The sequence below is a fragment of the Chrysemys picta genome, chromosome 1, assembly GCF_011386835.1.
Source record: "Chrysemys picta bellii isolate R12L10 chromosome 1, ASM1138683v2, whole genome shotgun sequence".
NCBI classification, from domain to species: domain Eukaryota; kingdom Metazoa; phylum Chordata; order Testudines; family Emydidae; genus Chrysemys; species Chrysemys picta.
The window spans coordinates 202,696,971-202,722,933 of record NC_088791.1 but is presented as its reverse complement, the minus strand read 5'-3'; the positions used below and the strand labels follow the sequence as shown (position 1 = coordinate 202,722,933).

The 25,963-nt window shown below is 43.5% G+C and overlaps 1 protein-coding gene across 4 annotated transcripts in view; it reads left to right on the top strand.

Moving 5' to 3' along the window:
• The window catches only part of DDX3X (DEAD-box helicase 3 X-linked), a 36,889-nt gene extending 11,131 nt beyond the window's left edge, over positions 1-25,758 (top strand). For 2 of the 4 annotated variants that reach the window (XM_008170893.4, XM_008170892.4), the window contains 14 exons: positions 2,441-2,564; positions 4,186-4,347; positions 4,434-4,533; positions 10,329-10,464; positions 14,195-14,280; positions 15,378-15,476; positions 15,560-15,720; positions 17,734-17,878; positions 17,989-18,178; positions 18,486-18,667; positions 18,758-18,875; positions 20,591-20,747; positions 22,358-22,506; positions 23,217-25,758. In XM_008170893.4, the coding sequence (XP_008169115.1) occupies positions 2,441-2,564; positions 4,186-4,347; positions 4,434-4,533; positions 10,329-10,464; positions 14,195-14,280; positions 15,378-15,476; positions 15,560-15,720; positions 17,734-17,878; positions 17,989-18,178; positions 18,486-18,667; positions 18,758-18,875; positions 20,591-20,747; positions 22,358-22,506; positions 23,217-23,302 (1,895 nt within the window). In that variant the 3' untranslated portion in view covers positions 23,303-25,758. The remainder of the gene's footprint in view (positions 1-2,440; positions 2,565-4,185; positions 4,348-4,433; positions 4,534-10,328; positions 10,465-14,194; positions 14,281-15,377; positions 15,477-15,559; positions 15,721-17,733; positions 17,879-17,988; positions 18,179-18,485; positions 18,668-18,757; positions 18,876-20,590; positions 20,748-22,357; positions 22,507-23,216) is intronic. The other 2 variants (XM_005301759.5, XM_005301758.5) reach the window with 1 other exon arrangement.
• Positions 25,759-25,963: the final 205 nt, after the last annotated feature.

Genomic DNA, 25,963 nt, shown 5'->3' with positions numbered 1-25,963 from the left:
CAAAATGACCAAGTACTCTACCACTTTTTCAGTGTTGCTTGTGTGTAAGGGATGCCTTAAAACAGGCACTCCTCTATTCTTTAAGCTGCCTTGCTAATAAAGGATTTTCATGTTTATTGATCTACATTTTGAGCTGTTAGACTGCAGATTGGTTGGCCAAAATACAAATATGGTCCTAAAACTATTCTCAAATCAAAACCAATTCAAGTGTCAGTAAGTGCTTTTAGTGGCTCTAAATTGCATATAACTATCACAAAACTTCAACTTTGTCCTTAATGACACCATACATCTAGCTCACTTTTAACTCTCCTGGTGTGGTTACAGGAAGAGTTGTTTGGCTTAGTATTTCATTTCCCATCTCAAAACGGGAAAGAAAGAAAGATGGACAGTCTATATCGGGGTCTCAAACTCAGATGACCCCGAGGGCTGCATGAGGACTAGTGCATTGGCCCGAAGGCTGCATCACTGACCCCCCCCCCCATGCCTCTGGCCCCGCCCCCACTCCACCCCTTCCAATTAGGCCCTGCCCCACCCCTTCCCTGTCCCATTCCAATAACTTCCCTGAAGTCCCCACCCCAACGCTGCCCCCAGGGGGTGCAGGAGGTGTGCAGGGTGTTCAGGGCAGGGAGTTGGGGTGTGGGGTACAAGAGGGGTGCAGCAGGTGGCTCAGGGCAAGGGGTGCAGGATGCAGCAGGGGGCTCAGGGCAGGGAGTTGGGGGTGGAGGAGGGGTGTGGGATGTGGCAGGGGCCTCAGGGCAGGGAGTTGGGGTGCAGGAGGGGTTCAGGGTGTGAGCTCCAGCTTGGTGCCGCTTACCTAGAGCAGCTCCGGGGCGGTAGTGGCGCTGCCTGCCTGCCTTGACCCCGGCTCCATGCTGCTCTGTTCCAGGTGTCCCTGCAGCCCTGGGGGAGGGGCTCAGGCTTCCCTGCTTGTGTGGCAAGCCACTCTTCTAGGTACCTCCCACGAAGCTCCCATTGGCTACAGTTCCCTGTTTCTGGCCAATGGGAGCTGTGGGTTCAGTGCCTGGAAGGAGGCAATGCCAGAGCCCTCTGACTCCTCCCCCTGGCCCAAAGGGGCATGCTGCCAGCTACTTTGGGCACTTGCAGCATCAGGAGCCAATCCCATGGGTAGGCAGAGGGGCGGGGAGCTTGGCAGGCCACACACAAGAGCCCTGCAGGCCATGTATTTGAGACCCCTGGTCTATATTATGCAACCTGTAGGATCTTTTTTGAATGAGCCTTCAAGAGCAGGATGATCAATTTCAAAACTTCAGGATGCGAAGATATAATTTCACACAGATGTAGTGACCCCATCATTTTTGGGTGGGAGCTGCGGAGTTTTGCCTGCTCTTCTTGTAGGGGTTGGAGAAATTTTGTTCTATTCAGCAGCTAAAGGAGGTTGGAGCTCAGATTTATGTACAAGAAGGAAAAAACAGCTTAATTCTCCAGCTCCAAAAATTAGACTTTTCAAGGGTAGCAGTTTGTTATAGTTTCAGTTTTTGTTAACAATGTATGCTAATATAGCGATTGAGCCAGTCATTGGTGTCTTGTTATTTGGAGTACTATGAAATTCTAAGGAATGAGCTACTATGGCTGGGTGTGGTGAAGAGTGGCTTCGTTAAGTGCCTGTGGACATTCCTTCCCAGAATATTAGACTAGTAAATTAGAGCTCAGTGTGCTTTAGATTGGGGTTTTTTTTAACTGCAGCAATTTGGGTACAATTCAGGTTATGAGCACAACATACTGAGACTATTTTATACTAAGTTGGGGTAGCCACGTTTACTGACCCTCCAAGCCACATATGACAATCTCAGAAGTTCAAGAGCTGGGATGCACCTGACAGGGCTCAGGGCTTCAGCCCTGCTCCTGCTACAGCCCCAAGCCTTGGCAGGTGCACCCCATGGGGCTGAAGTCCCAACCCCCCACCCTGCTGCAAGGCAGAGGTCCCAAGCTTCCCCTCCCCCCAAGTCTGGTAGGTGGAGAATTTTGGGGGTGCTGATGGTCAGAGCTGCACTATAATGGTAAGAGCCAGATGTGGCTCACAAGCCACAGTTTGGCTATTCCTGTACTAAGTCCTTGTTTTTATGTATTAAGTAGTGTAGATTTAAATAACTGCATAGTTGGACTCTAAAATGTGAATCTCTTGCTTGACCTGTCATTTCATTAGTACTGTACAACTTCACAATATTCTCTAACTACATGAGTATAGCTAGCCATGTGTCTGAAATCCATCTTCTGTGCTAAATCACTAATAAGTGTGGGGGTGGGGAGAATGCACTCTATTGGAGTTTTCCTTTTGGTTAGCTCCTAACCCATGTGCACCTTCATGGTGGTTTTAGATTGAACAGAGTCTTTTGCTTGTTAAAATTGGTTTGTTACCTTGAACAGAGACCTATTGACTATTTTATGACTAGAAAAGTAACCCTTTTCTTTCGATGTCTAGGATTTGACAGTGGGTGGAATTCTGGTAGAGACAAGGATGCATACAGCAGCTTTGGTGCTCGGAGTGACCGTGGAGGAAAATCAAGCTTCTTTAGTGAACGTGGGAATGGGTCAAGAGGAGGAAGGTTAGTATCTTCTTGCTCCATGCAGAGCAAAACTAACTTTTACATCTGCACTAATAAGTTTTGTGGTAGAACTGTGATCTTGCCTCACTCTAGCTTCAGTTCTCAATATGACATGGAAACAGGGCTACTTAGTAATTTGGGGCAGCAGAATGAGACCCCTGCTTGGAAAACTAGTCTTTCAGGATAGGCAGTATTGTAAATAACTTAGAATCATAGAATACAGGGTTGGAAGGGACCTCAGGAGGTCATCTAGTCCAACCCCCTGCTCAAAGCAGGGCCAATCCCCAACTAAATCAAACTTAAAGCAGTGTTTCTCAATCTGGGGTCATGAGCAGGCTGGCATTAGCGGGTAAGAAGCAGGGCAATTGCTTAGGGCCCCACAAAACTAAAGTACATGGTTTCAGCCCCATGAGGCAGCTGATTCTGGGAACCCCATGCTGCAGGGTGGCTGAAACCCCAAGCTTAAGGTAGGGGTTGCCAGCACAAAGGTTGAGAAACACTGACTTAAACTGAGTGAATTGGTTTGAGTCTTTGGACTAGCTAATGACATTGGAGTTGTAGTGATTTGCCACTTCTGTGGCATGGCAATAGGATGCTTGCGTCACAGGTGAACACTTACTAGATATTGGGAGCAAGTGCTTAATGTAAAATGACAGAATTGAAGTTGGAATGTTCTCAACATTTTTTTTTTTCATTAAAAGTGTAGCTGAGAACAAAATCTGAGTGAATTTAATAAAACAATTGGGTAAGACTCTTGCAGGTTCTCTCCCTTTATTTGGTCAGTTCTAAACACCTCATGTTTGTATGCACAAGTGTGGTGAGAATGACCTTTTTCGCCTCGTTAGTCCTGTATCCTGAATTTTCTCAAACATGGTTTACCAGACCTAAAACTAAACGCAACCCAGGTAAGGACTCTTTTCTACCTCTTATCCAAATCCCATTTTTCAAAGAGGGAGCTTGCCTGTATAATGCAGTCATTGCCATGGCAAAGGGCCAAGTGTACTTGAGTTTAGAAAATTTCCATTTGTATGAGCAATAAAATGTAGGAGAAGTTAAACTTGCCAGTTGTGAATTTTTACTATAAAGTACATTCAATGAATTAACATTGCTTAATGTGCCTCCCCTTTGTACAAAACTGTCACCTTTCTAGAACAGGTATCCACTAAAACCTGTAATTCAAACACATGTAAAAGGGAGAATTCTGAATTGCCATTCTACAGGTAAATGTCAGTTTCTCTCAACTTACAAACTTTTTTAAAATTTTTTAAAATACTGTTACTTAACTCCCATAACTAGTTAGCTTCCTATTTTGATTATTAGGCTTATGCTCTAGTTTATAAACAATTGAGCAGTTAATGTATAAAGCAGCACTGTTAAATTTTCCCCTAAAACATGAGTCACTAACTTTTACCGCACAAAGTATATGTAATGTACACCAGCTCACCCTGTTGAGTATACCCTACTTCGTTGAACTTGATTCCAGATTTGGAATATAACACTACCTTATTTTGCCTAATGTGTGGAATTAATATGCAGCTAAACATAATGGGCCTCAGTTTGCATGTCCGACAACCACCCTTGTTGAGCTAGATTTCTAAATAGGTTTTTTTGCTGTGTTTAGATTTGAGGACCGTGGAAGAGGCGGTGACTATGATGGTATTGGCAGTCGTGGTGATAGGGGTGGCTTTGGCAGATTTGACCGTGGTGGAAATAGTCGCTGGTCTGAAAAGTCAGATGAAGATGACTGGTCAAAACCACTTCCACCAAGTGATCGTCTGGAACAGTGAGTAACTTCATTTAGGTATCAGCATGACAATCAAATCTAGGTTAACTAGTAGAATACTGATGTCTTGTGTCATCTGCTTTCAGAGAGCTCTTCTCCGGAGGCAATACGGGCATTAACTTTGAGAAATATGATGACATTCCCGTTGAGGCAACAGGCAGCAACTGTCCTCCACATATTGAAAGTGTAAGCTTTTTAAATTTTTAATATTGAATCTAGATTTTCAGTTGCTATATACCAAGTAAGCAAACTTCCAAGTGAAACCTGATGAATCTGAGAATTGGTGCTTCTAGTGCTTAAACTATGTCCAGCAACTTTTTCCTCCTGATACATAGTGGATTCACCATACTTTAGTGAATCAGAAAGCATGACAGAACAGTTGGTAAGCAAGCTATGAATGGTGAGAGTCACTTGTTTGACAGCTTCCCTTATGTTGCTTTAATAGCTACATCATAGGAAAGATTTCATCCAGAGAGAAGCATATGTGGTAAAGTGTTTAAGTTTTGGTGTCTTTTGTGTTAAACCTGTTGCAATGTGCTTATAGTAGATAAGGTTATAGAAATGCACCTTGCACTTGGAGTAGAAGGTGGTGAGGTTTGTTATGGCCCATTAGACTTCATTCTAATGTATCCTCACCCATGGAGAAGGCATTGTCTCCTATGCAGATTTTTTTCTCGTTGAGAATTCCATTGTGTACTCCTGAGGGAAATCTGCACAGAAATTTCTGTGCACAATATTTTAAAATTCTGCAGATTTTATTTGTCAAATAAAATGTGGAGGCTGCAGCATGGCAGTGGGGAGCACCCTGCAGCTGTTCCTTCTTCCCCTCCCAACTCAACAGTGAGGCTGCACCCAACCCGAAACAACACAAGGCCCTGCCGCTCCACACCAAGTATGGGCAGACAGGCTCAGCTCAGCAGGATCCTTGTGTGGGGTGAGAGGGTTCTGGGTGTGGGGCAGCTCAGTGGTGGGGTCTGGATGCACAGGTTTGTTGGGAGGTTCTGGGTGCAGGGGCAATGGGATGCTGCACAGGGGGTGTCCAGGTGCTGAGGGTTGGTTGGGTGGGGGTATGGGTTCAGCTGTTTGGGGATCTGGGTGTGGGATGCTTATTGGGGCAGTATAGGGGGTAGTATGGTGGGTGTGGAGCAGAGCTTCCTGCTGCTGCTGGGGAGGTTTGAGGGTGTGTGACCCAGCCCCAGTCGTTCTCTTCCGCTGCAAGGGAAGTCTTGTCCTGGCCAGCTGGGACTAGCAGCAGAGCCTGGGGTGGGGTAGGGTAGGAGCCACTAGCTGGAGTGTCTCTTCTCCCTCACACACCCACCACCCCCAATTGATGGTTTTACCTTTCTGCTGCCTCTCCAGGTGCCCAAAATTAATTCCTCTGCTGCTTTGGAGGGTCTTGAGGCTTCCCAGTTACTCACTTTTTTTTTTTTTTTTTTTTTTTTCTGTGAGGGGATGTGAATTCTGTCAGTGAGCTGTGGTGCAGAATTCCACCAGGAGCACATTGTGCCAGAGGAGCAAAGTTGTTAACAGTCTTAGTTGTAACTTTACACTGTCTTTAGGTATCCTTGGCCTACACCAGGTGTTCTCAAACTTCATTGCACTGCAATCCCCTTCTGACAAGTTACTATGTGACCAGGGAGGGGGCCAGAGCCTGAGCCCCACAGCCCTGGATGGGGGTGGAGCTCAGGCTTCAGCTTTGGCCCTGTGTCCCAGCAAGTCTAATGCTGGTCCTGGTTACCCTATTAAAATGCAGTGCTGACATTTTGGGCTCTTGACCTCCCCTTTTGCAGACTGCTGGCCTAGACCAAGGAGTGCTTTGATAAGGACAGACCTAGAACTTGATTCAAAATTTTATGGGAAGCCAACTTAGAGTGGAGGAGGACATGTGTTGCTGAGGTGATGAGCTGCAGCATTTTATACTAGCCAGAGTTTACAAAGTGTTGAAGTGTGTTTTCATGCCCTGGTATGGTGTGTAGTCTAGCTGAGAGGTGACAAAGGCATGAATGACTGAGGCCAGGTCTTCACCATGATGGGACAGTCTCCTGGCTAGCTGGAGGTGATAAAAGCATTACTTGTGGCTATTGTGATGGGAAACAGTGTCCAAAGGAATCCAAGTGCACTCCTAGGTTAGACTGAACTGACCACTTGTGAATGTGAACTTGCAATCTGTACCATGATTGTGAACTCAGTCATTTTCTCTGCCCACTAGCATCACCTGTTTTACCCAGGTTAGCTTCATCCAAGCACTGGGCCATCTTGGTGGTGCTTGTTATGTGTGCTGAAGGATAGGTAGAGCTGTCATCTGCATCTTCCTGTACTTGAGTCCATGTGATCTTACAGTTCACCTGTTAGTTGAATGTTGATATTGGAAAGGACCAGAAGAATTAATGTTTGTGGAACCCTGTAAGCAAGAGTTCTAGTGGTGCAGTTTCCATCACTATTCTTTAGGTGCATCCCTCCAGAAAGGACTCAGGCCACTTTAGTGCATTACCCTGGATTTTTGCCACATCTCTAGTAAAGTCAGCTGTGTTGAATGCTGCAGAGACCATCAGGATGAATGTCTGTCCTGTATCTATCTGACTGAAAGTGGCACTAATGCTCTCTAAAGTTGTTTCAGTTCCATGTCCTGGCCTGAATCCAGATTGTGCTGGGTCTAGAGTGCTGTCTTCAGTTAAATGAGCTTGTAGTTGGCCTCTTGCTCATTTCTCTGAGCTTGCTCAGGAATGGGAGTTTTGACAGTAGGCAGTAGATGGGTATGATTGAAATATCCAGGGTGGGTTTCTTTGGTCAGAATATTGCATGTTTGAAGGAGGAAAAGAAGGTTCCTCCTCTGAATCAGGTGTTCATGACCCATTCACAAGCCAGGAAGGGTATGGGTTGGATTCATGAGTCTTTCCTTGGAACTCCTTTAGGGGGTGTCCAGAACTTCTTGATGAGTCCATATGCCAAACTCCAGGAATGCAGGTAGGCTTTTGGTTGGGTTCATTGTTTCATCATGTCTGAATCACACCTCCATTTGTTGTAGGGTATCCAAAAAAAGACACTTGTGTAGGCAGTGGGGATGGAAGGGGCTGTTTGGAGGCCAGTGTAGAGTGGTAACAGTTCAGTCCTTGGCTCCTCATCCTATGGGTGGGGACCTGTTGTCCTTTTAGCAGGTGTTGGAATTTTATTGAATCCATCAGTGTTTGTGGTTGAATCAGGATCACTTCTGTTTGTTGCCCAGGCACTGGAAAGTCTTTGACTGCTATAATGAGGTAATTGTCCAAGGTTATGGCTGGATTGTAATGCCCTCTGTTAATATTTAGGCCGAAGATCAGGTCCAGGGTATGACCAGCTGTGTGGGTTGGACCAGAGGTGAAAGTCCTAGGAGGGAGGCAAGCAAGGAGATGAGCGTGTGGAGGTGTCTTGTTCTGTTTAAGTGGTCTCCATAGCATGTTATCTGAACAGGCACTTCTAAGCGCATGAATAGGAACTCCGTCTTCCTGGAAGTGGATCTCTGCAGCCCCATCAATGTGAAATGTCCCCACTTCTGCTCTTGAGGGAATGGTTTAATCTCCATTGGAGGGGGGGGGGGCGGCACCCTCCTTGTCCCTAGGCCACTCAGTTGTACGCCTGCTTCCACACCATTGATCTTCAAGGCCTTGAACAAACAGAAATAAGTAAGCAGTAGCTATGCTAATAGCATCTTCCTAGCCTAGGCAAGAATGATTCCTAGACCTGCTATCTTGCCCTTGTAGCGCATCTCCTGATGTAGCAGGACTCTGGTACCATAACCCATCTCCATCTCCTTTCTATACCTTAAGGCCTAGCTCCTTAAATGGTTCTCTGGCATAGAGTTGGACCACTGTCCTGAGGTTCAGTCCCTGCTCCTAAGCAGCAAGGAGAGAACCAACCTACAAAAGTGTAGAGATGCTTCCAAGTTTGGTGTGTCCATCAATCTGTATTCCCTTCTGAATCTCTCCTCAGATATACTTGATTACCCGCTGGATTTAAAAAGCACCAGGGTTATCACCTAAGCTCTAATAGGGTTTACTTGGCGGCTATTATATAGCCTCTTATCCACCAGTCAAAGGACTGTTTTTACTCACCCTGCCACAGCCAGGTTCCTTAGCCAGTTGTATAATCTGTTCCCTCACTTAAGGAACCCTCTGTTTGAACCTGTGGGGTAGCTGTTCACTCCTCCACCTGTTCCTCAAGGCTTTGTTCTTAGTCACCGAAACTTTGCCCAGAAAGGTAGGGAATTTAGAGGTGCTCATGGCTGACCCTTTCTATACTATCTTTTTACCATGACAAGGTGACCCTATGCCCTAGCCTTGTTTCCTGCCTGAGTGCTTTTCAGAATTCTATATCAATGGGGACATTTGTCTGTCTACATCTTACCCCAGACTTTATTTCTGGAGGAGGAGGCTAGCCCCCATATCCTGGATGTAAGAAGTTCCCATACCATCTGCCTTGCCAGAAAAAGATCTTCCAGGGCTTATTCTGGACTCTTCTTCCTTATTCAAGAGAAGGAACAGCCAATATTTACTCGTACCATTGAAGTGGGTTTCTTGTTACAAAGCTGCTGGAGTTCCTCTTTCTCCTCCTCTTCTCCCCCCCCACCCCCTTCTGTAGTAACTGCTCAATCTACCTCAATAACCTATCATGGACCTTTGCAGGAAAGCAACCTGGTCCTCCATTCTTCAGTAACTGTTCTACCTGCTTCCAGGGCAGACACTGCCTTTGCTGTCATCAGAACCATGCTAAGATCAGCCTCCTCAAACTGCCTCTGTATTGAGTTACTGCTTGGGAGTCTCCTACAGTGGAGCAGCCATAGCGACACCTCAGGTTACTTATCTCAGTAACTTCTGTTACTGTACAGGTGCCATCTTGAGCTTTGTGGCTGAGAAGGAATTGAAGTGGTGGCAGATCTGCTCCTCTAGATGCCTTTTGCATCAGGGCACAAGTATGTAAAGGTCATAGGTCTGGGCCTGTGGGTACTGCTGACTGCACTCTCTGATCGAGAGTGTATGAGTGCATGCATCCTATGATGGACCACCCATAGGGACAAAACATCTCAAACTTCAGTTACTGTACAGATAAATAAATTGTACTCTTCGGTGAAATAGGGCAGCAACAGGTGAACACTGCTTTCTGGCTACTGCTTGAACACAGCTTTCTGGGTTTTTGTCAGGCAACCAGCAGTGTAAATAGTGTTTCGTCATAACAGATGACTTTTGTTGTTCTCAGCACGTGATGGCCTGCCAGTATGCCAATGATCAGGAGACCTGCTATGTCGTCAGTCCACAAGTGCTTTGAGACAACTAATATAAATTTTTGCTATATCTGATTAGTGACTGCCTTTCTGGCATCTCTTTATGATGAACTGATCATGACTTGCAGGTTTCTCAGTTTAACACACTGGTCTATTGTGCAAGATTAAACTCTGCATTAAGGACCACTGCAGTATTTTAAAGACAGATTTCATGGGAAAGGGGCAGAGAAGGAACCTAGTGATGCTCTTCTGCTACTGGCTGGTGTTTTGGCAACTTAAAAGCCTGAAAGGTTTTATTGGAGGATATCTTGGTTTATAGAAGTGGTGCAAGAGCTTGTTCTTGCTTCAATGGTAGGGATGAGGTGTGTGTGTGTGTGGTTTTATAGGAGTTTTTAGATGGGATGTCACGTGATCAGAACTAGTGGTCTCTGGTTATGCATAGGTCTCATTTGCTTGGAAGCCTGACTTCTGATGCAAGAGTTCTACTTAGTCTTAAATTTTTATGCTGCTTATACATAAGCAAAGAGGAACCAAGTACTTGTTTGTCTTTTTAATATGTCAAGTTTAAAATCCTGTTAAATTGTGTGTTTTTTGTGTACATGTACTGAGCAGATTAATTTTATGGATACATGAGTCACTTGGGCTGAGCTATATTTTCAGTGAGAAGGTTCTGAAGTCAGTTTCCCACTAACTTCTCCCCTTCACCCCCCCCAAATGTCTGTTACAGTTCAGTGACCTTGACATGGGAGAAATTATCATGGGCAACATTGAGCTCACTCGTTACACCCGTCCTACTCCAGTTCAGAAACATGCTATACCTATCATCAAGGACAAGAGAGATTTGATGGCCTGTGCCCAGACAGGTAGGTTTCTGACCTTGCACCTATAACAATATTGACTTTCCAGTTCAGCTTGAAATGGGGGTGGGAATTGGATCAAATCTTCAAGCTGCAGATGATAAAAATCACTAAAAGGAAAGGAAGGAACTGCTTGCTCATGACAGACAAACTTAGTCCTCCTGCATTTCCCACATACTGGGAACTGTAGCCTGCTATCCTTAGAGCAAGAACACACTAGCACAAAATCTGGATTGACCAGTTATAGAGGTGAGGTGACTTACTTGTCATGCCCTCCTCTGTGGGTGCTAGGTGCCTCTTAGTACTTAGAATATGGCATTTTTAAGGTTTTAGTACATAACTTAATGGCAGAAGATGGTTGCTTCTGCCAATTCAGACAACTACCATATTTTTAGTGTTCCTTTTGCCCAAGTGAGATCAGTATTAACTCAGAATGTAGTGAAAGGTAGGGGGAGTAAAATTATCTGCCTTAACTCAGCCTTGAGTTCCTGGTTCAAGTGCTTGCTCGTGTCCATTCCATTGTAGGGGTGTGTATGCGCTTGCCACATGCACTTGTGCCCGAAGTTTTTTCCCCTCAGTGGTATCCATAGGGGGGCCCAGCTCTGATGCCCTCTGGAGTGGCATGCATATACATCAGTAGAAGCGCATTGCCAGCTCCCCTGACCCTCTGTTCCTTCTTACTGCCAGTGACCATGCTGGAACATCTCCTTGCCTCGCTAGGCTTACTCCTCACAACTAGGCACAGTTGAGAACTTTCTGTATATAGTTAGAAATTTTAGGTTTATTTTATAGTTCCCTTACTGTGGATTTAATGTTCATTTGTTAGTCTCAAATGGTACTTAGCCTAAGGACAGGGCATGCCCTGGTCTTTAAATGTGCCTGTTGCAAGAAACACTTGCCAGTCAGTGATTCCCATAGAAGCTGTTTGAAGTGTTTAGGGGAAACCTGCATTAGTGACAAGTGTCACATGCAAGAGCTTCAGAGCACAGAACAAAAAGGAGTGAGATAGTTGTCTGAGTGCTCCTTATGGAGTCGGCCCTTACTCCAGCCTCAGAACCAACCAAATTGGATTCTGCTCGTAGCACTGCAGCCTCGGTGCAGAGCACACTGCTGACACCGGCCTCAGACCGGCACCAATCCCTATCCCCTGCTACTGGCTAAAAGGCAAAGTCTGGGAGCGGACATTCTCCTGTGTCCCATTAAAGGGAAGGAGAGGGCTGGAGAATAGCAAAGACCCATGAGGGCTGAGTGGTTAAGCCCACTTCAAGATCCACCTGCCACCCCAGGGAGTGGCAGAGGCACTCTGCACCTGATGGTGTTATCCATGCTGGAGGCCCTTCAGGCCATTAAGGCTATGGATGTGCCCTGTTTGAAGGGTAAATCTGCTTTGGGACCCTTCCAACAGTCCCCATCAGTGCTGCACCACTCCTTGCCGCAGGGGGTGTCCCATCAGCACTTGCTTGAGCAGCACCATCAGCCCACAGACATGAGTTGGCTTGCCTGCCAGTGTTCCTGGTGTCAGTCCCTGGGCTCAAGGCAGTGATAGCCAGCAGGCTGGTGCAGACCCACAGAGGCGCAGCACCAATCCCCAGAGCCCTGGTGCTAGGAGCACCCAAGACACTCTCCCAGCACATGGCACCAATCCAGAGGATTGAGACACCGGTCCCCAGAGCTCTGTTGCTGGACCAACAGTACAGTTCACCACCAGCATGTCCGCACTCTCCAGCATATCAGTCTACTCACTCAGCTTCCTGCTCCTGCTCGACAGAACAGCATCACTCACTAAACATAAGGCGTCAATTACCAGGGTACCAGCACCAAGATTACGGCACTGAGAGCCATTGCCCTCGTACAGATCCTCTGCAGAGGTTTGGGACCAGAACTGACAGGATCGGGGTAGACAGGTGGCCGTGGCACTGTCCTAGTCCCCCAGACATGTATTCCCCCCTCCTCAGGCTACAACAGCAAGGAGATCTTGCCTGTGGGCTAGGACCACCCATCAAGAGCACCAGCATTCCCCGCTGGGCCACCAGTGACAGCATGGGCCAGTGGCCTGCCCCTGGTAACTCTGGAACCCCTAGGGATTTCCCCCAACCATTGCAGGGGCATAGGTCCGCCTTGGGTATCGGACAGACTGTCAGCAATAGCCTCTCACCTGCCTCAGTCTCGGACATGGAGTCAGAGCAGGCTCCCTGGGTTCCGCAGGGTTGGCAGACCCATACCTGCCTCCTCATCTTCACCTAATGAGGCAATAGCAGAGCCCTTTCACCTGGTTTTCCCCCCCCCCCCCCAGGACAATGCCAAGGCTCACCAGGAGCTCTTGAAGAGGGCATCCTTGAACATGTGGCTGGAAGTCAAGGAGTTGGCAGGGTCCTTGGACTCCTTGTTTGATGTACTGAGTGCAGCAGCCCCCGACAGGGTGGTATTGCTGGAGCACAAGGGAGTGATGAAAATCACTACAGCCATGTGGTTGACCCGTTCCTTTCTGCCCACTTGGAGATGGGGACAGCATGAAAATACCCTTAATGGGGACATAGTATCTTTATACCCACCTTGCCCCAAGCTCAGTGATTGTGTCAGCAGTTAATAGCGCAACAGACAGGGCCAACTGGGATCAATGCCTAAGAACAAGAAGGCAAAGAGGCTGTATCTCTTTATGTAGAACAAGTTTTTCTACCAGACCCTAGCTGAGTGGCCAACCACCAGGCCTTGCTTGGCTGCTATGATTTTAATACTTGGCAATCCATGGCCAAGTTCTGACTCACTGCCAGAGGAACCCAGGAAGGGTTTTCTGGCTATCAGAGATGAGGGCAGTGGCCAGAAGGGCCCTACAAGTTGCCTCAGATGCAGCAGATCTGTGGCCCAAACCATATCCTCAGTTATTTCAATGAGGCATGTGTTCTAGTTGCAGTCATAAGGCCTTTCAACACAGGTTTAACAGTCAATCCAGGACTTCCCATTCAATGGTTTGGCACTATTTTCAGAACAGACAAACAGTAAATTGCACAGCCTGAAAGACTTGAGGTTCTACTTTGTGCACCATGGGCCTGTACATGCCAGTGCTGGTAAGGAAGTGGCTTAAGCAACAACAGACCCATAGGTTTGGGAGCCAACCTTGGTCAGAGCCCTTCTAAAAAAGGGCAAGAGCTATAAGCACCAGCAAGGCCACCAGTCAGCATTCTTTACAAACTTGAGCTCCATCCATAACCAACTGGGTGGTAAGCTCCCCTGTTTTCCGACTGTCTCCTGGAACTGGCCGTGGCCTCCTGCCCAGCTGCCAGACCTACTGTCACAGGATCATTGTTGGCATGCAGGAGCCAGTCTTACCTCACGGCTTGGATGCTGCATGCACTCTAGTCAGGTACAGCAGTTTCTCTTGTCAATTGGGTTCCTGAAGGGCCCTTAATAGCCCTTTCCACCAGTCCGGGACCCGGTCCCACCCCTTATACCGGTGCATACATGTGCCACACCAGAGCCAGTCATCTACAGATACCACAGGGGGATGCGGGGAGACTTCCAGCACTGGCACATGTGGTAAGTGCACACCTACAATGGAATGGACATGAGCAACAAATCTCAAACACAACTCTTTTATCTCTTGCCTTGTTAACAATGTCAGGAGCACAGTCTAGTTCAGCTAGGTTGTTTGGAATACTGTGTAAGGTGTTGCAGCTGATAACTCAATGGAAGTATTGATGCTCTTATTGTCAAGATTAACCTTTGTATTTCTTAATAGGTTCTGGGAAAACTGCTGCATTTCTTCTACCAATATTGAGTCAGATCTATACAGATGGTCCCGGTGATGCTTTGAGGGCTATGAAGGCAAGTTCTGAGATGTGCAGTCCCAGAAATGTTAAAACCAGCTCAGTCTCCTGCAGGATGCTTTTCTTGCCTGCAATTTTTCTGTTAATATTTGTTCTTTCTAGATATGTCTGATTATAGTAGTCATACTAACAAGCAGTCTGTTTCAGAGAGGCCCAATTTCTTACCCCCAATAATTTAGAGGGAAGGCTTCAGAGCTGCTCATTTGTTGCTTGTCTGCTCACTTAGAGGCATTGTGGGGTGTGTGTGTGTGGGGGGGGGGGGGGGAGTGGGGTTATTGGCTCACAAACATAACCATCTAATGAACAAATTGGTCTTCGTTCAGACACTCATAAAAAAGAGGAAGACCTTAAAACAAAACTGCTTGAAGCCAAATTTCAACTCATTTTAGGCCTGTGGAGGACTACAGAGCTGTTCTTAATGGTCTAGGGCCTAAACTCTTCTTTAGGACTAGTCAGATAATAGAAGTATGAAAGGATCTCTTGCAGTGTGGCTTCCAGAATGAAGGCTGAAAAAACTATACTGGTAATAAGCATGTCTTGTAGCCACTGAAATGTGGCTATTTCTAAGTAAAGTTACTCCATGGTGCAATAAGATTTTTTTTTTTTTTTTTTTTTCCCCCTTCCCCAATAAAAAGTCAGAGTATTGAATCCCTTTTGTAAGAGTTAAAAATAAGTAGTGTTCACAGGGAGTCTTTAAAATTTCCGTAGTTCTGCTCCCTAAAGACCTATTGTTAGCATTGTCACCTAGCATCCCTGATAGTGTAGCTGGGACACAAGTCTTCAGAACCAATGCCTAAAGTATGAGTGAGACTTTCTGCAGTGGAAGACTTCCTGTACTTCTTTTTAACAACTCATAGCAACAGGTCCTTTGGAATATAAATAGCCTTGAGAGCCTTGATTGCAGGTAGTGGTCCAATTTAGGGCAAAGAAAGCTGTAGATGCTCCATTTTGTCTGATCCGTGCTCAGCCAAGAGTGGATCCTTGCCGTGCTGGTGGCAAGAAAGTTTCAGAATTGTGGGGGGGAAGGATGTGCCTGGGGTTTGAAATGGCTTTAGTTTCAACTCTTTAAATTGGAAGTATTTATTATTCCTTCAGGAAAATGGAAGGTATGGACGCCGTAAGCAATACCCAATCTCTCTAGTCCTGGCTCCAACTAGAGAACTGGCAGTGCAGATCTATGAAGAAGCCAGAAAGGTATCTTTGGCAACTTGTCTGTATAATACCATGAGCTTTTTTAAAAAAAAAAAAACAGAAAATAACTAGTTCTGTTCTTACAGTTTGCATATCGTTCCAAAGTTCGTCCTTGTGTTGTCTACGGTGGTGCTGACATTGGTCAACAGATACGTGACTTGGAACGTGGATGTCACTTGCTTGTGGCAACTCCAGGACGTCTGGTTGACATGATGGAGAGGGGGAAGATTGGATTGGACTTTTGCAAGTAGGTGAAATGATCTGGAATTTGACTCTTACAAATGTCTATAGCATTTCTGACAAGATCCTGGAACTTAGCTGTCGGTTTTTTAAACTGAAAAAACCATATAAATGTAAATAGTAGCAATCCGTAGGATTTTTCTCATGTTTTGCTAGACAGTCGTTTAGGAAAGGCTTACTAGTTGAACAGTTATATGGGATTTGTATTGTGAAATCTATGCCTGTTGTATGAATAATGAACACTTCCCAGGTTCTAAAACAGGGCAGTAGTTGCATAACACCATTTCTCTTCTCTTCCTCCTCCCCCGGCCCCCCCGATATTTCTCTGGTCTCACATTCAGATAATGGCTCTCCAGCAGCCTGCACCTATTTAGGAGTCTCCTACAAACTTGCTTCTTGTACTAATCTAGCATGCTGTGGATGAGACACTCTAAGCCAGTGTTTCTGAAACATGGCCACCAGGGCCTTCTCTTGGGTCCACTGCCTCCTGGGTTGTGATGGGGGAGGGGGGGAGAGGAGGGTTGGGTTTGCCCCCCCTTTCCAAATCACAGCTGGCCCCTGCTGCCTTGCTACCCACCTCCCCATCCACAGCTTAATTTGTCCCCCAGCTTGCCAGGGTTGAGTGAATCTGCTGTGAAAAGTGATATTTGTAAGTTTTAATACGGTGTTTCACTGCCTCCTAGCTAGCAAGCCTGCCGCTGTGAAAAATATTAACAAACTTACAATATCACTTCACAGCAGCAGGCTGCTAGCTAGCAAATCTTTATTAAAAAGAGCCAGCAAAACAACAAAAGATAAGAACATGCAAAGCACCTTACTCTTGGTTCTGTTCTCTTTAGGTCAGGTAAAGAATGGAGACCACTGTACATTATTTTTATTACTGTTAGCCCAAAAAACCCCAAACCCTTCATAAATTACAATGATTTGGACATATTTATGTGCATGGTTTTTCCCCTAAAATTAGTATTTTTAGGAAAAATTGTTAGAGCAAGCAAGAGTTGGTGGTCACACTCTGAGGCCACCAAAATATTTGTTGAGAACCCCTACTCTAAGCTGAGGTTCCTATGGGAATGATCATGCTGTGTGCTCCAAGAATTTTACTGCCAAACTAGCTGTCAAACACTTGTAAAAGCATGCCTTAGTGCTGTTAAATTGAGTAGTTATGTCATCTAAAACTACATATAGCTCATAAATACTTCCCAACTAATGTCAGGTCATACAAGCAGTCATTGAATAATCTTGGCATACTGCATTAAATATTTAATTGCAAATTGTGTTTTTTTTTTTTTTAAATAGCCTGGCTTGTGTGGGGATAAAAAACTACTGTATGTACTCGTTCATTAGCCTGTTCGTTTATAAGCTGACACCCCCCTCCTCCCCACACAAATGAATAGGTAAAAATAGCAAAAACTGCATGACCCTTTCATAAGCCGACCCTATATTTCAGGGGTTGGGGAAACTTTGGCTCCCGGCCTGTCAGGGTAAGCCACTGGTGGGTCGGGACATTTTTTTACTTGGAGCGTCTGCAGGCACAGAGCCCCTCAGCTCCCAGTAGCCGCGGTTTGCTGCTCCAGGCCAAAGGGGGTGGCAGAAAGCAGCACGGGCTGAGGGATGTGCTGTCCGCCACTTCCTGATGCTCCCATTGGCCTGGAGCAGTGAACCGCGGCCAGTGGGAGTCCGAATCGGCCAAACCTGCAGATGCGACCAGTAAACAAACTGGCCTGGCAGGCCAGGCCACTTACCCTGGCAGGCTGCATGCCAAAGGTTGCCGATCTCTGTATTAGATACTCAATTCAATGATTCTGTAGAGTTTAAAATCCTCAAATTGTGTTGTAGACTCATTTATAAGCTGACCCCCTGATCTTTGATGCGTCTTTTTGGTATAATATATATATATATATATTTTTTTTTTAATTACCAAATATACTCGGCTTATGAACGAGTATATATGGTAATTTAAAAAAAAAAAAACCTGTGTTCCTCACTGTAAGCAATTTTCATCCTGTTCATCTATTCCCAGATACCTGGTACTGGATGAAGCTGATCGCATGCTTGATATGGGGTTTGAGCCTCAAATTCGCCGTATTGTTGAACAAGACACTATGCCACCAAAGGGAGTTCGTCATACCATGATGTTCAGTGCTACTTTTCCCAAGGAAATCCAGGTACTGTCTGGCTTGAGGCTTTTTTGACCTACAAGCTTAATGTAAGTACTTTCTGAACTCCCCCAGTCTTTGTGGGGGAAAACAGTGGGAATTTTTTTGTCTACCTCTAGATGCTTGCCCGTGACTTCCTGGATGAATATATCTTTCTGGCTGTTGGCAGAGTTGGCTCTACATCTGAGAACATCACACAGAAAGTAGTGTGGGTGGAAGAGTCAGACAAACGGTCATTTCTGCTTGACCTGCTAAATGCCACAGGTAAAGACTGTTTGGGAGAATTTCAACACAGCTCTAATGGCTCAGGTAATGAGAATCTATGTTAGGTGGAGGAAAAGCTGTTAGTCTTTTCCTCCCTGTTTTTTCATATGTTGTGAATGTTTTGGCTTTGACTTAAAACAGTATGCATGCAAATAAACTACTTGGGTAATATAAACATCATGGGAGGGGGAGTTGCCTTGGTACTCATCTCATTGAATGAAGTAATGTAATACGCAATTAAACTGGAGCAGAAGATAACTGCCTTTTACCACGTGGGGGGGGGGTGTGTGCTAAATACTTGCAGATGTAGCATTGCTGGTGGCAAATCTGTGGTTTTAACTTCTTGCATTAGGTAAAGATTCACTAACTCTGGTGTTCGTGGAGACTAAAAAGGGAGCTGACTCTCTGGAGGACTTTCTCTACCATGAAGGATATGCTTGTACAAGCATCCATGGAGATCGCTCTCAGAGAGACAGAGAGGAAGCTCTACACCAGTTCCGTTCAGGCAGAAGCCCAATTCTGGTTGCCACAGCAGTAAGTGTCTAACTTAAGACGTTTAGTTTATTTCACTTCGTTCTTGTGAAGCTTTGCTAAGAGCTGACAGTTGAACTTCTTCACCATTAGGTTGCAGCAAGAGGATTGGACATTTCAAATGTGAAACATGTCATAAACTTTGACTTGCCAAGTGACATAGAAGAATATGTACATCGCATTGGTCGTACAGGCCGTGTGGGAAACCTTGGTAAGACTCAAGTGCATTGTCTACTAAAAGATGCTCTTCAAATGTAGTATTCCAGTGGGTCATAAGTAACACTATATACATTAGCTAATAGAGTAAACTCAAACTACAAAACAAAGCTTACTTGAGCTACTGCTTCAGACAAACCCACTTCTAGTCTTTGCAGCAGTAATCTTAATTCCAGTTTTATTAAACTGAGCAAAATTCCATGCAAGTCTTATTGCTCCAGTCGCTCTTCACTGCCTGTTTGACAAAACGCAAATAAAGTGTTCTTAAAATGAACGTGTGCTCGGTCATCATATATTCGTTATAGCAGTTTCAGATGTGGCAGAATGTGGGTAAAATGGAGCAGACCACCTACTATTCTCCCCCCAAGGAATTCAGTCACACATTTAATTTAACAAGCATCATCGGTGTGGAATGATGGCCGAAGCATGAAGGGGCATACGAATGTTTAGCATATCTGGCATGTAAATACCTTGCGATGCCAGCTACAAAAATGCTGTGCAAATGACTGTTCTAACTTTCTGGTGACATTGTAAATAAGAGGGCAGCATTATCTCCTGTAAATGTAAGCAAACTTGTTTCTCTTAGTGATTGGCTGAACAAGAAGTAGGACTGAGTGGACTTCTAGGCTCTAAAGTTTTTTTGCATTGTTTTGTTTAAGTGTAGTTACGCAACAAAAACTACATTTGTAAGTTGCACTTTCACAACAAATTGCACCATAGTACTTGTATGAGGTGAATTGGAAAATACTTCCTTTTATCGTTTTTACAGTGCAAATGTTTGTAATAAAAAAAATCAAGTGAGCACTGTACACTTTTGTATTCTGTGTAATCGAAATCAATATATTTGAATGTTGAAAATAATCCAAAAATGAATGGTATTGTTTTAACAGTGTGCAATTAAAATCTAATCCATTTTAATCGATTACATTTTTAGTTAACTGATAAATTAACACATGCAATTGACAGCCCTAGAAACCAGTACAGCAGAGTTCCGGTTGGCTTTCTTTCTTAAAAACAAAACAAAAAAAAGCTGCTACATTCTTGCATGCAAGTACACATGGACCAACTGCCATTTATGCATGTTCTGGTAAAACACAAACCAATATAAATGAGGAAATAAAAGTATTTGGAATGCAGTCGTTGCTGCAAGGGCTGGTATAACACCATAATCTGGATTAAAATTATACCAAGTCCTGTAGGCTGGTTCACTAACATCAGGTTAATAAAGCAACATGCCACAAGAGAAGGCTCACTGACACTTCTGCTTCATTGAGAGAGAGCTCTCAAAGTGAATTCCCAGGGAAGGAAATGGGAACCAACATCATTTGGATGTTGGCTGACTTACTGTAAATCTCAGAGGAAATTCTGCATCTGCTACATATCTTCCTACCTGATCCCCAATTACATAGTATTCTAAAGTTTTGTGTATCAAACCTCAAGTAAAGAGAAACTAGCAAGCTTGCATGCAGTCCTTCAAGCCTAATGGTGTCTGACAGATACTTACTTTTATTAGGCAGCTTCCTGTCCCAAGACCAATTTAAAGTATCTTTAAAGTTCAGTACTAGCCTGTTTAATATAAAACCCACCAACTAACTCTATTTTTTTTTTTTTTGTCCTCCTGTTCAAGACACTATTTCTGTGTAGCTCGGATGAACTTGTACTTGAAGCATCATACCATGTTGAGAATAATTTTTTTTTTTTTTTTTTAAGGCCTTGCCACCTCATTCTTCAATGAGAGGAACATAAACATCACCAAGGACTTGCTAGATCTCCTTGTTGAAGCTAAACAGGAAGTACCATCGTGGTTGGAAAACATGGCTTATGAGCAGATTCATAAGGGTGGTAGCAGTCGTGGGCGTTCGAAGAGGTAAGTGTAACTTGATTAGGACTCTGACTACTTAAGGGCATAATCCATTTCATGCCAGTCCCATGGCTGCAAATTTGGGTTCCTATTGCCTAAACCTTTGCTTTAATTACACTTCAGATGGGCAAATTAGCTAAAACTGTCTTCCATGTTGATATATTTTAGTACTGCTGTCGCTGTGATTGCACTGTGGCTCCTCTAAATTGCCCCACGTTGTTGGTCTTAACATTTACCTTCCTTTATAGTAGAGTTGGAAATACAAATGATCTGAGAATTTGCTTTTCCATTAGAAATAGGAGTTTTTCTTCAGTTGGCTTCAAACTGAGCCCCTCATAGGAAGCCACATCTTGTCATTTAAGTCCCCTCTATGCTAAAATGTCCTATTATGAAAGTCTCCAAAATCCAGTTAAACTGATCTTTTAAGAGCTGGATAATCATTTTTTGGATGAGGAACAAGTAAGACCAAGACATTTCATTTTTTTTTTTTTTTTTTTATTTTAAACATTAGAAAGGGTTGGCAAACTGGACTTTCAAGACTTACTGTAAAGTGGGTTCTGATGTTAAGCTGTTAAGAAGATGAATTTGTTTAGCAAGTTAACCATTTTTGATTTAGCGAATGGGGCTATTTGTTTAGTATTGTAGTGAATCTTTAGTGTTCACCCATAAATTTGCTTTTGCTTTATTTACAAGTTAAAGGAAGCAGGATTATTCATGTTGGAAGGGCAACAAAAGTGTGCTTTTCCACTTGGAATAGAATAGATGTGCTTTTTATTTTATGTTTTTAAAGCTGCTATTATGCAGTATAAAGCAAGGTCTCAATCATATTGCATCAGCTGAGACGCTTTTTACTGCTGTATGATATTTATTCTGTCTTATTAACCAACAAATGAATTGCTGCTATGTGGACAGGAATATTTCTTCTTTCAGTGCTATACTGTGGGTTCCAAGCCAGTAAACATGGGGCTGAAGATATTGTAGCCATCTTTGTAGATGGCTATAGATTAAGAGGGGGTGAACTCCTTCATATAGGGGAAAAACCACTCTAGATGGTGCAGCAGAATAAATCAATAGCATAATTGTTTTTATTTAAAAAAAGTGCTCATGTCACTATTTTTTTTTTTATTTTTTTTTCCCCATATTAATGATCTATAGGTATCAGTTTGTGGAGTGAATTATTAATGGTGTCACTAGTTCCTTAAATAGCTAGTACTGCTCTTCAGCTGCTTCCTCTACCCCAGTTGTACAGGGGTGGGTTGTACTGCATCAGACCTAGAACTGAACTCTAGAAAAGCAACTCTTGTTAATTAGTGTAGGTTTCTACATTCTTGCAATCGGTTATGGTTTATTCAACTGAAAAGTAAGCCACGTAGATTGAACAGTAGCACCTTTTCCTCAGCTTATTTCAAATGGAATGTTGACAGTCTCATGCTGTCCAAGTAGCCATGAGAGGCTTGCAAGCAACAAACTCTGGTGCTGAAACTAAGCAATAAGGGCACTGCAAATATTCATTTCAAACACTCTACCCTAGCTTTCAAAGCTGCTATCTTAATTGCATTCTACCAGAATGCAATAAGAACAAGCTGTGAATAATATTATTGTTTCTTCCTGTATAGTCGGTTCAGTGGAGGATTTGGTGCCAGAGACTATCGAACAAGTAGCGGTGGCAGCAGTAGTAGCTTCAGCAGTAGTCGACCAAGCAGCAGCCGCAGCGGTGGTGGTGGCAGTAGCAGCAGCGGCCATGGAGGCAGCAGAGGATTTGGAGGTAATTGTCTGTCTGGAATCAAATACAAAGGAGGGAGCTGGTGGTGGCAGCTTCAAAACAAGCTCTGAGGTTTTTTTATAGGAAAACTAGGTCTTGTCTTAAAACAAATGTATAAAGTAGCCAACTCTCAAATGTGTCTGTAAGGGCTGTGAATTTACTATAGCCTGTTACACTGAACTTAACAATTCAAAGGCTGGTTTAGCTGGCACAGTAATATCCATTGTGGTACCCAAAATTATGGTAAGCGGGTTACACACTGAAGCTTTCCTAATCTTAGTCTTAGCTTTACAATATCATGTATACTCAGTGTCTTCTCTCTTTTCCCCATCCCCACCCCACACAGTGTCTTTGGTCCACAGAAAGCTTCTGTCCAGGGAAGAAGCAAAAAAGGGGGTAGATTAGTGATTCTCAAACTTTTGTACTGGTGACCCCTTTCACATAGAAAACCTCTGAGTGCAGATCTCTCCCCCTCCCATCACCAAATAAATTAAACACTTTTTAAAATATATTTAACACCATTATAAATACTGGATGCAAAGCAGGGTCTAGGGTGGGGGCTGACAGCTCACAACCCCCCATGTAATAACCTCACAACCCCCTGAGGGGTCCCAACCCCAATTTGAGAACTCCTGGGGTAGACTGAAAGGATGTAAAGGTTTTAGTAAGTTAAGAAAAAGCTGATGTGGTGGGTTTTTTTTTTCCCCCAATAGGTGGTGGCTATGGAGGCGGCTTCTACAACAGTGATGGATATGGAGGAAACTATAACTCCCAGGGGGTTGACTGGTGGGGCAACTGAATCTGCTTGCAGCAGATATCCTACCAAACAAGCTAATATGGAAACCACATGTAACTTAGCCAGACTATACCTTGTGTAGCTTCAAGAACTCGCAGTACATTACCAGCTGTGATTCTCCACTGAAATTTTTTTTAAGGGAGCTCAAGGTCACAGAAGAAACAAAAGGAACAAGCAGCCCTATTTTGAAGGTGAAGATTCCATTGCTGTAGTCAGGATTAACTCCCCTCCCAGCCACCCCCAACCCCAAACTGCATTTCTAATTTTGTGACTGAGGATCATTTGTTTGTTAATGTACTGTGCCTTTAACTTTAGACAACTTTTATTTTGATGTCCTGTTGGCTCAGTAATGCTCAAGATACCAATTATTGACAAAATCAAAATTACTGAACTTGAGCTAAAATCAAACCTTGGCACACAGGTGTGATACAACTTAAACAGGAATCATCGATTCATCCATAATATTACAAAAACTTATGCGGTAGCCTGCATTAGGGCTTTTGATACTTGCAGATTTGAAAAAAACCAAACAAACATCTTGAAGCATATCAATGGAATTCGTTTCTAATGTGGCAAAACTGTACTAAGTTAAAGTTCTGATTTGCTCACTCTATCCTGGATAGGTACTTAGAACCTGATAGTCTTTAATAAGCCATTCCAGTCATGATGAGATGATGTATGGATACATGCATACATTAAAAGCACTGTTTTTGAAGTTAATGCAAGTAAATACAGCAATTCCTTTTTCAATGTTTAGGCAGATCATTAATGTGAGCTAGCCAAATGTGGGCAGAATATTACAGGGAGTGTTTAAAGGTCTGATAACTTGAAATAGTTTTTAGGAGAATTCATCTATTTAGACTTTTTAAAAATGCCTGCCATATGAAATTGAAATGGTAGAATGGCTGACCACGACAGTGACTGGTCCTCCTTAAGGGCCTGACTGATTTTGGTCTAATAACGCATGCTAGTGTTGATGTTTTTTGGTCAAGAGGGTATGAACAGGAAGAATTATGCAGCAGGCTTTATTTTAATGCAGATTCACATTACTCTGTTCAAGCTGCGTTGAGATGTTAAACTGGCTTACTGTAGACTTTGTAAAATGGCTCCAGAAGAGTAACAAACAAATCTTGAGATCACAGAGGTTGGAAATGTACATAACTGCACAAGGTTTCAATTCTGCTATTAAAGTGCAGTTTTAGTCAGTTTTAGTTGCATAGGTTTCCATTGTATTTATAGTCTGTTTATGCTAAATCTGGCCAAAGATAAGTATTGTCCACCAGTAAAATGCCTCTGCCACTTGGAATTTCTGTGCTAACTTTTGTGGCCAGAGCCATTATCAACTCTTAATCTACAGTGGCATAGGAAAATGGCAAAAATCTCCTAAAGTGCAATAGATTTTTTCAAGTGTATTGTGCCTTGTTCTAAAACTTTTATTAAGTAGGTGCACTTGACAGTATTGAGGTCATTTGTTATGGTGCTATTTCAATTAGTCTAGGTTTAGGCCCTTGTACATTTTGCCCATAACTTTTTACAAAATACTTCTTTTATTGCACATTCAGAGAATTTTATATATGTCTTGTGTGCGTGTCCTTAACTTCCAATCTTATTTTGTCTCTTGGAGATTGAACGCAGCTTGTCTAAGGAGAAGGAACTAGATTCTAAAATTTATTTGGGACCATGGGAATGATAGCTGGGAAGAAAACTATTTGCACACGAGATTTCTAGATACTTTTTGCTGCTAGTTTTGTGTAATATTTATTGAACATTTTTGACAAATATTTATTTTTGTAAGCCTAAAAGTGATTCTTTGAAAGTTTAAAGAAACTTGACCAAAAGACAGTACAAAAACACTGGCACTTGAATGTTGAATGTCACCGTATGCGTGAAATTATATATTTCGGGGTAGTGTGAGCTTTTAATGTTTAAGTCATATTAAACTCTTAAGTCAAATTAAGCAGACCCGGCATTGGCAGTGTAGCCATAACTTTCTGATAGTAAAACAAAAATTGGCAACTTAAAATTAAACATGCCAAGGTTTTGATACACTTGTCTTAAGATATTAATGAAACACTTCTAAACACTGATGTGAAGTGTCCAGATTCTCAGATGTTTGTTTGCGTGAGTTTTGTTTAGTTGTGTGTGGTTTTTTGTTTTTGTTTTTTACTTTTCAGTGAATGTCTGGCACATTGCAATCCTCAAACATGTGGTTATCTTTGTTGTATTGGCATAATCAGTGACTTGTGCATTTTAGCAAGTTTTATCAGCCAGCAATATTTTCAGTTCAGAAATAAGGATTAAAAATCATATGCAAAGAATGGGTTTAAACTTGCTGAATGTAAAAATTCAACTTCAAGTCACTGTAGGTTTAGTAATTGCTTATTGTATTAGTTTAGATGCTAGCACTGCATGTGCTGTGCATTACTCTTGATTTTATTAAAATAAAAAGTTGAACTGCACAGAGTCCACTCATTTTTAAGCGTCACTGTTTCATGTATCATGCCTGTAAACTGAATAATTTGGTGCAATCTCTGATCTTGCAACTTTGTAACACGGTTCGTTATCTCAGCCAGCACTTTAACATCTGGCACCTGACACATTTATGCTAGTACAAAATATAGTGGCAGAGTTGTCCTGTATAGCTATCAGTTGAGATGGGCAGGT